General features: G+C 40.2%; 1 protein-coding gene across 13 annotated transcripts in view; it reads right to left on the reverse strand.

Moving 5' to 3' along the window:
- Window positions 1-14,838, reverse strand: part of Plch1 (phospholipase C, eta 1) — a 215,574-nt gene that overhangs the window by 64,013 nt on the left and 136,723 nt on the right. For all 13 annotated transcript variants that reach the window (XM_063281791.1, XM_063281797.1, XM_063281796.1 and 10 more), the window contains one exon: window positions 12,079-12,249. In XM_063281791.1, coding sequence (XP_063137861.1) covers window positions 12,079-12,249 — 171 coding nt within the window. The remainder of the gene's footprint in view (window positions 1-12,078; window positions 12,250-14,838) is intronic.

Below are 14,838 nucleotides of genomic sequence, written 5' to 3' on the forward strand. Positions count from 1 at the left end.
TAGTAAGGGCAAACTGTTTATAGGTACACTTACCCATGAAAGCATTTTCCACACTATTGAAACTCAGTATTTCTTTTTTAGTGTGTTGCAAATCCTTCCCTATTTTGTGATTCAGTTAAATAGTGTTTGAAATAGGAGACTTTAAATTTTCTATACATTAAAATGTTCCAATGTGGTTTCTGTCCCCTGAAGTACAGTAATGTAGATAGATAGATAGATAGATAGATAGATAGATAGATAGATAGATAGATAGATAGAATCTTTCAAGCCCTACCCATGTGTAAATTAGCTTCAAGCTAATTTAGAAAATTAAACCAGATACAGATTCTCCAGGGCAGACTTCACACAGCACTGGCTTCCCCCCCCCTCCCCAATAAATTCCTGGCAGAACTTCAACAGGAGCAGAAGAGGTGAGGAAATGCACGCCCCTTAGCAAGCGATGTGCACCACTGCCCGTCCAATGGGTTGGAGTGAATCCACTAGCCTGAATGAAGTTAAGGCCACTAGAGGGTTGTATATTTTAATTTTAATTCTTCACTTTGCTGCACTTCTGAATATCTCAGTCACTTTCATCAAGATCAACCTTCCACTTGACATTGAGAGGCAAGAAAAGTAGGTACTGGATGCCCTTTATAAGAAAAGAAACCAAGGTCAAAAATCAAAACTAATGGGGATGAGCAGGTGAAGCACTACCTGGAGGTTAGGGGAACTCAAGCTGGATAGGCAGGATTCCTGCCGAAAGCCAACCAAGATGCTTAGACATCCGCAGGGCCTGGAGCAGGTGCCATGCTGAGGAACTTAGATGCTAAGGATGGCCCCAGGGCATTTTATTTGTGGAGCATCTATAATATAAGCATGAAGACACAGATTGATGACATCATTGCCCAAAGTTATTAATTTAATCCCCAGCTCCCTCTTTCTTCACAATGTCCAAAAGTGGAAATGGGAGGGAGCTCACAACCTCTCATCGCATGGATGAACTATTCTGAGGTCCAGCAAATTCAAATTTGAAGGGGACTGACTCACTGGAAGTAACAAAAGTTATCCAATCATTCAGGAAATCCTAAGGGTTTTAATGGTTCATAAACATTAGGGGACAAAAAGCACTTTATTATTATTATTATTATTATTATTATTATTATTAAATTTCATCATGGCAGATGTGAGAATGATGAGCCAAATGGGAACTAATACAGAAGAAAATTCCAGTTCTGTGTAAGTGATGACATTCACATTCAGGACTGGCTACCCTAACACACTGCACCTTGGAATGTAAAGAAATACCAAATGCAGGAAGGCGTCTCCTATCTACCTGCAGGCCTTTAAGCAGGTATGTACTCCTGGGAAGGACTCTGGATTTTTTCCAGGAGTGACAGTGTAATGCTCTCATTTAGAAGATGCCCTGCGTATACCTACAGAGAAGGAGCCAAAGACACAGAGATGACAGAAGATCTGAACAAGCAGCTCTTGCCAAGTTCTTCCTCTGCGCCTATTCAACTTCATGATCTCACAGCCCTTATCCGCCATTTATATTTGCCCAGTCTGCAAGTCTGTTCAGGAGTTGTTAGACCCGGTATTCAACATACACAGGCATTCCTACTTTCTGACATCCTCATTGCCTTACAGTGTCTCGTGGTGTTCTGAAAATTCATCGCAGAAATCTGTAGGGTTTTTTTTTTCCTTTTTAAAATAATTTTAAGATCTTCAAATTGTTCAAAAGGTAAAGAAAATTTTTATTCCCTATGGAATTGTAAAACCTCATGAGTACCTGCTCACTTGTAGTGCTACACAGGTTCCTTGGAAATGACAAATCTGTACAATAAAGTAAACACAACAATTTATCAAACAGTTAACATAGAAATGAACTAAAGTCAACGACTTCCATTTCCACACTAATCCTGCCAGGGCAGTATGGCTATCAAGAGAATTTTAAGACTCACAGACTTGTGAATGAGAGGCTGTGGTGGTTTGATTGAAAATATTGCTCTTCCCCCTTCCCGCTCACATGTTTGAATACTTGAGCCCCAGTTGGTGGAAATGTTTCAGAAGATTAGGAGGTATGGACTTGTTGAAGGAAGTCTGTTAATGGGGGCAGGCTTTGATGTTTCAAGTCTCCTTTTCAGTTTGCTCTCTCGACCTCCTGCTTGAGAGTCAAATGGTGAGCTCTCAGCTGTTCTTGCCTCTGTACCTTAGCTCATTCAGCATGGATTCTAATTCTCTGGAACCACATGCCCAATTATGGTCTTGGTGTTTTATCCTGGCAATAGAAAAGTATCTAATACAGAGGTGAATGTGATCTGAGTCAAAGAAGCAACATGTATGTCCAGATCTGATTAACTCTGTCCTACCAAATATACTCTAACAACAACAACAAACAAACAAACAAACAAACAAACAAACATAACAGCAACACTAATAAATTCCATTCACAACGAATAAAGTGCTAACTGGCTTGAATAGAGAATAGAAAAAGGAAACATCAGAAATCAGGTTGAATATATTTCACTTTAGAAAGAGATACCAAGAAAGGCATTGAAAGCAGTTGGTAGCTGAGTATAGCTGTCTTTGAAGTGAGAGCTAATGGATTGTGTTCAAGCTGGTTCTCTCACCACTGAAATGGGGTGGATCTCCCCAGTAATGGTCAAGGAACACGTCTGTCTGATGACTCCTTGTCAGTTTGTCTGTGTCTCTTCTTTATCTCTCTTACACATACACATACCCAAAATTAGCACAACAGCAAATTATGTGGGCAAGTTTTCTTTCTAATAGACGACTTTAAACAAAACTTAAAAAATGATGTAATTAAAAAGCAAAGCCATGATGACACTTCTGCAGCCCAATCCATTAGTGTGCAGCACTTAGATCCCTAACAAGCAAATACTTGAAAAATAGGCACGTCTACTGCAAAGAAGTGTCACTCAAGTAAACACTAAGGTGTCAGTCAGTCTGTAAGTCCATATCAACACAGAAATATCTAATGATTTACTTGCTGCTTTATTCATTGTAGGTGGAAAACAATCTTTTGTACAATATTATCAAGAAAGCTCAGGTCTAAGACTCAGTAATAAGTAAATTACAGAGAGAAAACACATGTGTGAACCGTTTGCCAGTTCCTTTTTGCTTTTCCTCATTCTCTCTAGAGCAAAAGGCTGAAGAATCTAATTAACCAATTCATCTGCCCATAAAATATAACTCAAAACTTGCATTTAGCTGTCATAAAAAATACCTGTCCAGCACCAAGGACAGAGAGCCGTTTCGCCACTTCCGAGCCTACAAGCAACACTAGCCCACACAGATGAAGGACATCAAACAAGTTTTGGGCCAGGACGAGGAAAACTGGGATCTTTTTGGTTTGAACAAGAGAAAATGGAAGGATGTTTCAAGGTTTAAAACACTGGAACAGAAATAAGTTCAACTCAGATACATAACCCCTCCCACACACAACTGAAAAAAAAATGTAGTTTTTTTTTTTTTTAAAGAAACCACTTCAAAACTTTAATTTAGGGTATATCACACTGGCTCTGTGGGTAAAGGTGCTTGCCATAGAAGCTTGTTGACTGACCAGAGTTCAACTTGACACAAGCTGAAGTCATCTAAGATTGAAGAACCTCAACTGAGAAAAGGCCTCCAGAAGATCTGGCTGTACGTAGGCAAGTCTGTAGTGCATTCTTTAAATTAGTGATTGATCGAGGAGGGCCCACCCACTGTGGGTAGGGAAACCCCTGGGCTGAGTCTAGGTTTTATTTTTTTTATTTTTTAAAAAATGGCAGGCTGAGCAAGCCACAAGGAGTAAACAGCACCACTCCATGACCTCTGCATCAATTTCTCCCTCCAGATTCCTGTTCTGCTTGCGTTTCCCACTCCAACTGCTTTTGATGACAATGACAATGATGAAGAAGAACGATTGTATGGAATTGTGAGTGAGATACACCCTTCCCTTTCCAAGTTGCTTTTTGGCCATGGTGTCTCATCACAGCAACAGTAACCCTAACTAAGATGTAGGGACACATGCACACCACAGTGCATAGGTGGTAGTCACAGGACAAGGTGTGGTAATAAGTTTTCTCCTTCCATCATGTGGGCTCTGGTGATTAAACTTGGGTCATGAGGGCTAGTAGCAAGCAACTTAACCTGTTGAACCAACCCACTTGACCACAAAAACACTCTTAAAAAGGATTATTGATGTGTATATGTGAGCCTCTGTGCACGTATGTGCCCATAAGTGTAAGTGCCCATGGAGGCTAGCCGAGGATTTTGGATACCCTGGGACTGATGTTATACTCAGTTGCAAGCCTTCTGATGTGGGGGCTAGGAACTGAACTCAGTTCCTCTGTAAGAGCAGGGCACTCCCTTAACAGCTAAGCATCCTCTCAGGCCCCTATTCAGGCATATCTTTTTTTAATTTTATGCATGTATGCTATGTGCATGTGAGTGCTGGAGCCCATGGGGACCACGGGTTTTGGATTCCCGAGAGCTGTATTACAGGTGGTGTGAGTCACCAGTGTAGGTGCTGAGAATCACGCTCTTCCTTTGGAAAAGCAGACAGTGTTCCTCATCAGATTCATCTCTCCAGCCCCTCAAAGAGATCATAAAGGAAGCAGCAATTCAGGAAAACAATACAAGAGCATTATTTAAAAAAAATCATAGTTTTATAAGCCTAAAAAGGAAAACCTTAAAAAAATATGTTGTTGGCTGAGTCAGTCTTCTGGGTGCTGTGAGAGGTGGTCAGAACGCCCGACATGCATCTAAAGAAATGAATTCGGCCAGAGACACCGCCGGACCCTGAAGGAAACAGACCAGATAAACAGTTCTCTGCACCCAAATCCCGTGGGAGGGAGAGCTAAACCTTCAGAGAGGCAGACAAGCCTGGGAAACCAGAAGAGACTGCTCCCTGCACACACATCTCGGACGCCAGAGGAAAAAGCCAAAGACCATCTGGAACCCTGGTGCACTGAAGCTCCCGGAAGGGGCGGCACAGGTCTTCCTGGTTGCTGCCGCTGCAGAGAGCCCCTGGGCAGCACCCCACGAGCGAACCTGAGCCTCGGGACCACAGGTAAGACCAAATTTTCTGCTGCAAGAAAGCTGCCTGGTGAACTCAAGACACAGGCCCACAGGAACAGCTGAAGACCTGTAGAGAGGAAAAACTACACGCCCGAAAGCAGAACACTCTGTCCCCATAACTGACTGAAAGAGAGGAAAACAGGTCTACAGCACTCCTGACACACAGGCTTATAGGACAGTCTAGCCACTGTCAGAAATAGCAGAACAAAGTAACACTAGAGATAATCTGATGGCGAGAGGCAAGCGCAGGAACCCAAGCAACAGAAACCAAGACTACATACCATCATCGGAGCCCAATTCTCCCACCAAAACAAACATGGAATATCCAAACACACCAGAAAAGCAAGATCTAGTTTCAAAATCATATTTGATCATGATGCTGGAGGACTTCAAGAAAGACATGAACACACTTAGGGAAGCACAGGAAAACATTAATAAACAAGTAAAAGCCTACAGAGAGGAATCGCAAAAATCGCTGAAAGAATTCCAGGAAAACACAATCAAACAGTTGAAGGAATTAAAAATGGAAATAGAAGCAATCAAGAAAGAACACATGGAAACAACCCTGGATATAGAAAACCAAAAGAAGAGACAAGGAGCTGTAGATACAAGCTTCACCAACAGAATACAAGAGATGGAAGAGAGAATCTCAGGAGCAGAAGATTCCATAGAAATCATTGACTCAACTGTCAAAGATAATGTAAAGCGGAAAAAGCTACTGGTCCAAAACATACAGGAAATCCAGGACTCAATGAGAAGATCAAACCTAAGGATAATAGGTATAGAAGAGAGTGAAGACTCCCAGCTCAAAGGACCAGTAAATATCTTCAACAAAATCATAGAAGAAAACTTCCCTAACCTAAAAAAAGAGATACCCTTAGACATACAAGAAGCCTACAGAACTCCAAACAGATTGGACCAGAAAAGAAACACCTCCCGTCACATAATTGTCAAAACACCAAACGCACAAAATAAAGAAAGAATATTAAAAGCAGTAAGGGAAAAAGGTCAAGTAACATATAAAGGGAGACCTATCAGAATCACACCAGACTTCTCACCAGAAACTATGAAGGCCAGAAGATCCTGGACTGATGTTATACAGACCCTAAGAGAACACAAATGCCAGCCCAGGTTACTGTATCCAGCAAAACTCTCAATTAACATTGATGGAGAAACCAAGATATTCCATGACAAAACCAAATTTACACAATATCTTTCTACAAATCCAGCACTACAAAGGATAATACATGGTAAAGCCCAACATAAGGAGGCAAGCTATACCCTAGAAGAAGCAAGAAACTAATCGTCTTGGCAACAAAACAAAGAGAATGAAAGCACACAAACATAACCTCACATCCAAATATGAATATAACGGGAAGCAATAATCACTATTCCTTAATATCTCTCAATATCAATGGCCTCAACTCCCCAATAAAAAGACATAGATTAACAAACTGGATACACAACGAGGACCCTGCATTCTGCTGCCTACAGGAAACACACCTCAGAGACAAAGACAGACACTACCTCAGAGTGAAAGGCTGGAAAACAACTTTCCAAGCAAATGGTCAGAAGAAGCAAGCTGGGGTAGCCATTCTAATATCAAATAAAATCAATTTCCACCTAAAAGTCATCAAAAAAGATAAGGAAGGACACTTCATATTCATCAAAGGAAAAATCAACCAAGATGAACTCTCAATCCTAAATATCTATGCCCCAAATACAAGGGCACCTACATACGTAAAAGAAACCTTACTAAAGCTCAAAACACACATTGCACCTCACACAATAATAGTGGGAGATTTCAACACCCCACTCTTATCAATGGACAGATCATGGAAACAGAAATTGAACAGTGATGTCGACAGACTAAGAGAAGTCATGAGCCAAATGGACTTAACGGATATTTTTAGAACATTCTATCCTAAAGCAAAAGGATATACCTTCTTCTCAGCTCCTCATGGTACTTTCTCCAAAATTGACCATATAATTGGTCAAAAAACGGGCCTCAACAGGTACAGAAAGATAGAAATAATCCCATGCGTGCTATCGGACCACCACGGCCTAAAACTGGTCTTCAATAACAATAAGGGAAGAATGCCCACATATACGTGGAAATTGAACAATGCTCTACTCAATGATAACCTGGTAAAGGAAGAAATAAAGAAAGAAATTAAAAACTTTTTAGAATTTAATGAAAATGAAGATACAACATACTCAAACTTATGGGACACAATGAAAGCTGTGCTAAGAGGAAAACTCATAGCGCTGAGTGCCTGCAGAAAGAAACAGGAAAGAGCATATGTCAGCAGCTTGACAGCACACCTAAAAGCTCTAGAACAAAAAGAAGCAAATACACCCAGGAGGAGTAGAAGGCAGGAAATAATCAAACTCAGAGCTGAAATCAACTAAGTAGAAACAAAAAGGACCATAGAAAGAATCAACAGAACCAAAAGTTGGTTCTTTGAGAAAATCAACAAGATAGATAAACCCTTAGCCAGACTAACGAGAGGACACAGAGAGTGTGTCCAAATTAACAAAATCAGAAATGAAAAGGGAGACATAACTACAGATTCGGAGGAAATTCAAGAAATCATCAGATCTTACTATAAAAACCTATATTCAACAAAATTTGAAAATCTTCAGGAAATGGACAATTTCCTAGACAGATACCAGGTATCGAGGTTAAATCAGGAACAGATAAACCAGTTAAACAACCCCATAACTCCTAAGGAAATAGAAGCAGTCATTAAAGGTCTCCCAACCAAAAAGAGCCCAGGTCCAGACGGGTTTAGTGCAGAATTCTATCAAACCTTCATAGAAGACCTCATACCAATATTATCCAAACAATTCCACAAAATTGAAACAGATGGAGCCCTACCGAATTCCTTCTACGAAGCCACAATTACTCTTATACCTAAACCACACAAAGACACAACAAAGAAAGAGAACTTCAGACCAATTTCCCTTATGAATATCGACGCAAAAATACTCAATAAAATTCTGGCAAACCGAATTCAAGAGCACATCAAAACAATCATCCACCATGATCAAGTAGGCTTTATCCCAGGCATGCAGGGATGGTTTAATATACGGAAAACCATCAACGTGATCCATCATATAAACAAACTGAAAGAACAGAACCACATGATCATTCCATTAGATGCTGAGAAAGCATTTGACAAAATTCAACACCCCTTCATGATAAAAGTCCTGGAAAGAATAGGAATTCAAGGCCCATACCTAAACATAGTAAAAGCCATATACAGCAAACCAGTTGCTAACATTAAACTAAATGGAGAGAAACTTGAAGCAATCCCACTAAAATCAGGTACTAGACAAGGCTGCCCACTCTCTCCCTACTTATTCAATATAGTTCTTGAAGTTCTAGCCAGAGCAATCAGACAACAAAAGGAGATCAAAGGGATACAGATCGGAAAAGAAGAGGTCAAAATATCACTATTTGCAGATGACATGATAGTATATTTAAGTGATCCCAAAAGTTCCACCAGAGAACTACTAAAGCTGATAAACAACTTCAGCAAAGTGGCTGGGTATAAAATTAACTCAAATAAATCAGTTGCCTTCCTCTATACAAAAGAGAAACAAGCCGAGAAAGAAATTAGGGAAACGACACCCTTCATAATAGACCCAAATAATATAAAGTACCTCGGTGTGACTTTAACCAAGCAAGTAAAAGATCTGTACAATAAGAACTTCAAGACACTGAGGAAAGAAATTGAAGAAGACCTCAGAAGATGGAAAGATCTCCCATGCTCATGGATTGGCAGGATTAATATAGTAAAAATGGCCATTTTACCAAAAGCAATCTACAGATTCAATGCAATCCCCATCAAAATACCAATCCAATTCTTCAAAGAGTTAGACAGAACAATTTGCAAATTCATCTGGAATAACAAAAAACCCAGGATAGCTAAAGCTATCCTCAACAATAAAAGGACTTCAGGGGGAATCACTATCCCTGAACTCAAGCAGTATTACAGAGCAATAGTGATAAAAACTGCATGGTATTGGTACAGAGACAGACAGATAGACCAATGGAATAGAATGGAAGACCCAGAAATGAACCCACACACCTATGGTCACTTGATTTTTGACAAAGGAGCCAAAACCATCCAATGGAAAAAAGATAGCATTTTCAGCAAATGGTGCTGGTTCAACTGGAGGGCAACATGTAGAAGAATGCAGATCGATCCATGCTTATCACCCTGTACAAAGCTTAAGTCCAAGTGGATCAAGGACCTCCACATCAAACCAGACACACTCAAACTAATAGAAGAAAAACTAGGGAAGCATCTGGAACACATGGGCACTGGAAAAAATTTCCTGAACAAAACACCAATGGCTCATGCTCTAAGATCAAGAATCGACAAATGGGATCTCATAAAACTGCAAAGCTTCTGTAAGGCAAAGGACACTGTGGTTAGGACAAAACGGCAACCAACAGATTGGGAAAAGATCTTTACCAATCCTACAACAGATAGAGGCCTTATATCCAAAATATACAAAGAACTCAAGAAGTTAGACCGCAGGGAAACAAATAACCCTATTAAAAAATGGGGTTCAGAGCTAAACAAAGAATTCACAGCTGAGGAATGCCGAATGGCTGAGAAACACCTAAAGAAATGTTCAACATCTTTAGTCATAAGGGAAATGCAAATCAAAACAACCCTGAGATTTCACCTCACACCAGTGCGATTGGCTAAGATCAAAAACTCAGGTGACAGCAGATGCTGGCGAGGATGTGGAGAAAGAGGAACACTCCTCCATTGTTGGTGGGATTGCAGACTGGTAAAACCATTCTGGAAATCAGTCTGGAGGTTCCTCAGAAAATTGGACATTGAACTGCCTGAGGATCCAGCTATACCTCTCTTGGGCATATACCCAAAAGATGCCTCAACATATAAAAGAGACACGTGCTGCACTATGTTCATCGCAGCCTTATTTATAATAGCCAGAAAATGGAAAGAACCCAGATGCCCTTCAACAGAGGAATGGATACAGAAAATGTGGTACATCTACACAATGGAATATTACTCAGCTATCAAAAACAACGAGTTTATGAAATTCGTAGGCAAATGGTTGGAACTGGAAAATATCATCCTGAGTGAGCTAACCCAATCACAGAAAGACATACATGGTATGCACTCATTGATAAGTGGCTATTAGCCCAAATGCTTGAATTACCCTAGATCCCTAGAACAAACGAAACTCAAGACGGATGATCAAAATGTGAATGCTTCACTCCTTCTTTAAATGAGGAAAAAGAATACCCTTGGCAGGGAAGGGAGAGGCAAAGATTAAAACAGAGACTGAAGGAACACCCATTCAGAGCCTGCCCCACATGTGGCCCATACATATACAGCCACCCAATTAGACAAGATGGATGAAGCAAAGAAGTGCAGACCGACAGGAGCCGGATGTAGATCGCTCCTGAGAGACACAGCCAGAATACAGCAAATATAGAGGCGAATGCCAGCAGCAAACCACTGAACTGAGAATAGGTCCCCTATTGAAGGAATCAGAGAAAGAACTGGAAGAGCTTGAAGGGGCTCGAGACCCCAAAAGTACAGCAATGCCAAGCAACCAGAGCTTCCAGGGACTAAGCCACTACCTAAAGACTATACATGGACTGACCCTGGACTCTGACCCCATAGGTAGCAATGAATATCCTAGTAAGAGCACCAGTGGAAGGGGAAGCCCTGGGTCCTGCTAAGACTGAACCCCCAGTGAACTAGTCTATGGGGGGAGGGCGGCAATGGGGGGAGGGTTGGGAGGGGAACACCCATAAGGAAGGGGAGGGGGGAGGGGGATGTTTGCCCGGAAACCGGGAAAGGGAATAACACTCGAAATGTATATAAGAAATACTCAAGTTAATAATAAAAAAAAAAATATGTTGTTTTGCTGTGTTTGTGGTATATGCCTATGTTCCCAGAGTTGAGAAACAGGAGTGACTGTGTGTGTGTGTATGTATGTATGTATGTATGTATGTATGTATGTATGTGTGTATGTATGTATGTATGTATGCATGAATGCTGTGGGGCAGGAGTAAACAGGAGTTCCAGGTGGCCTCAACCACATGAGAATCCTCTCTCAACAGGATCAAAAAATAGTGTGGTGCACTAATTCTCAGCACTCTGTCTACCTATCATAAACTCTGAAAATTATTAGTATCAAGAAATATCTCTTTATTTTGAGACACCTGAAGGTATATTTTGCACATTCCCAAAACTTAGCACAATGTCTTGAAAAATGTACTTTGTGTCCATATAAGGCAACGAGTTAACTTGAAATGTCACCTGCTGAGAGTTCTGTGATTCAGATTTATCCATAAAACCCCTTCATTTTTCCTCTGTACTGAGAAATAGAGTTTGAATAATTATAAGACAGCAATATAAAAGAGCATACTTGTTTATTTTAAAAAGCCTATTTTATATTAAAATTTAATGTTTTCCTTTAAGTCAATTTAATTCCTACTCTAGCCAAGGCCTACCCTAATTTACTAGCCTTTGCACATGACTTGATGCTAATTTCCAGTGTAAATTATCAGTGTCCACAGTGTGATCTAAGAATTCTGCTATAGTATAGAAAAACTAACTACCCTGTGAGTTTTATATCAATTCATATTTTGCTAATATTAATTTATACTAGCATAAATCAATACGAAGTTTAAATCTATTCCATTAATAGTAACTCCCAGTATAAACAAACATTACTAATGTATTTAAAATGAAATATGAGATAGCTTTCATTTCTTTGTAGGGAAATATGCAGAGCCAATTCCAAAATAGACAAGCTAAAATGATTTACGCTAAGTTTTGGGTTGCCGCTTTCCTTAAAAGCTGCTAGACAAATGTTTTAAATGATTCACTGGTATGATTTTTGATCAATTTTGCTATTTATTCATTGAACATATAGCTACACCCAGTACCCAAAAGATACCCACATCTCTCAAGTCCTTCTGAGCAAACAATGCACCCCACAGTCTAATCATACCTTTTGTTCCACCTTCAAGAACTGAGCTAGCTCCTCCACAGTAAGGTGGTCTTTCTTGTCACTGTAGCTCAAGAGCAGCAAATAGAGGTCTCGTCTCAATGACATCATTTTGTAAAAAACGCAGAACTCTTCAAATGTCAAGGTCCCCTGATTCTCATCTGTGTCCGCTTCCTGAACAACGTATAGGGGAGAAAGGTAAATTGAGAATAAAAAAGTAATATTCACTGTAGAATGGCCAACACTTAAATCACAAAAATACATCCTTAAGCACGCATAGAAGGATATAAAAGTTATAGGCAACGAAGAAAGTTTCAACAAATTATAGACAACTTTATACAGGCCAACTTCTCTGGCTATGATACATCTACAAATTAGCAGAAAACAATCTTTGAAGCGGAACACTAAAATAATGTTTCTAAGCAGAAAAGTAAAAACATCAAAGTGAACAACTCTAATTCAAGTTCCTAAGACACTGTGTTACCAACACAGCACAGCCACTCACAACCATTTGGAACTCCAGGTCCAGGGGATGCAATGCCCTCTCTGGCTGCCTTCAGTTCTGTATAGGTATGGTACCTTTACATGCATGCAGGCAAAACACAAATTAAAATAAACAAGTAAATAACAATGCTTACATCTCTTTGACAGCCCTGCTGAGAATCCCAGAATCAGAATAAAATTATAAACAAGCAAGCAGTAAACTGTCAAGAATACAGTTAAACCTTTAAAGTGGAACGTGAAGGCAAATGTGTTAGAAAATCTTGTTAGAAAACAAAACCTGGCATGAGACTGGCATAGATGGCTAGTTGGAGGCCTGCTTGGACTGCATAAAGAAAGTCTGTCTCAAAGATAAAACAAAACAAAACAAAACAAAACAAAACAAAACAAAACAAAACAACACTAGCAATCCAACTAAAAAGCTAAAAACCTAATTAAGCCAAAGAAAGCCAAGAAAACAAGAAACAAAATCAGAAAGCCTACCTTTAAAAGTAAGTGAGGAGATCAACAGCTGAGCTTTGGGTAAACAAGTCAAAAAGGTAACTTGAGCACAATACATGAGGGAGAAGAGGGGGGTGCTTTAATGCACAGCATAGACACTTGTTGTCTCTCCCTCGCTTCAGAACTGTAATAATTTAGGAGATGTCATTCTTCCCCCACAGTCATCTCTCTGATGCCTCATGGGTGGCCTCGGGCTTTGGACTCACTGCGGTACCACCCAGCTTTCCTCCCTAGGGAAAGTATGGAAGCTCACACAGAAAGATGCTTACTTTAAATTACTTGTGCGTAATCGTCACTGCACAGGAGCCGTTCAGCACGGATCGTGTGATAGGGTGAATTAGTCATTCAAATGCCAGGAAAGCATAATGAGCAAGCAGACCATTTACACGATCACCTTCATTTAAAGTGCACACCATCGTGATTGAACAACAGACAGGAAAGGAGAGGCATTTTAAAGCTGTTTTGGAAAAAACACTCAGCTGTTCAGTAGATTTAAATATAGCCTTAAAAGTCGAAATGCTCACGAAAATTTTCCTTACTGCTCATGCTTGCTTCAGTGGCACATAGGCTAGAACTGGGACAGCATAGAAGACTAACACGGCCTCCGAGCAAAGATGGCAAGCAGATTAGTGTGAAGTGTTTCAAAGGGTTAAGGAAATTTTTTGCTTAACGCTAACTTTAGGTTAAGAGCCCACAAAAAACATTTTTAAACCTTGGATACCTTCTCTATGATGCTGGTGGTTTCTCTTTGTCATTTCAAATGAGGGTGTAAAGTGGTTTGATATATGGGGCCTATAATGAAGTCTTTGCATCTAAGAAATTGAGTATACTGGCCACTTTACTATTACAACTTCAAATCAATGTGTTTTATGCTGCTGGGTGTGGTGACCTATACCCACCTTTCTCTCAGTATTCAGGAGGAAGACAAAGTCAACTCTACGTGAATTCAAGACCAGACTAGTAAATGGGTTCCAGGACGGCCAGAGCTATGTAGTAGAGACCCTGTCTTTAAGTGTGTGTGTGTGTGTGTGTGTGTGTGTGTGTGTGTGTGTGTGTGTGTGTGTGTATGTGTGTGTTAAAATATCCCAAACCCTGAAAAATAAAAAGTCTTAATACTCTTGGGTTCAAGAATTTCACATGAGTCTATTTAATGTGTGGCATCTTCTGAAGTTCTCATCCCTTTCTTTGCAGTCCTTGCTAGCCTCAGGAACCATGATGACTTACTTCACATATAGTGGCATACTTGTCCCATCACTTTTGGCTTAACACGTTTTAAAATGTAAGAGCACTGTCTCGCCACATATACAGTGAGTGGCCTTACTATCTGAGAGCCAGGGGCTGAGGCAGAAGGAGCTCTGCAAATTGAGCCAGCCTGTGCCAGAATGATATGGAAAGAGAAAAGAAGCTACTTAGGGGCACAAGGGTGTAAGTGTGGGATGGGGTAGGAGAGGAGAAGAGGATCTGCCCAACAAAGTAGGTATGCAGATGCCATAACAAAACCTGTAATAGTTGCTAATTTAAAACCATAACTGTTAAATAAATAAGATTGTCTAAAGTATTTACTCTGAGCCCATAAGACATAGGACATAAACATGAGTTTTCCCTGAATTTCAGTCCTTGCTTTTCCCCTTTTTTCAAGCATATTGTTCTCCACTACAATGGAACCAAATAGCCCGATATGCAACATCTCTAACAGGAGTATACTCTAAGCAGGATTATCTTAAGTGGCCAGAGAAGGGATCCGGCCTCTGTCTTTCAGTC

Source organism: Rattus norvegicus, chromosome 2 (genome assembly GCF_036323735.1).
Source record: "Rattus norvegicus strain BN/NHsdMcwi chromosome 2, GRCr8, whole genome shotgun sequence".
Lineage (NCBI taxonomy): Eukaryota > Metazoa > Chordata > Mammalia > Rodentia > Muridae > Rattus > Rattus norvegicus.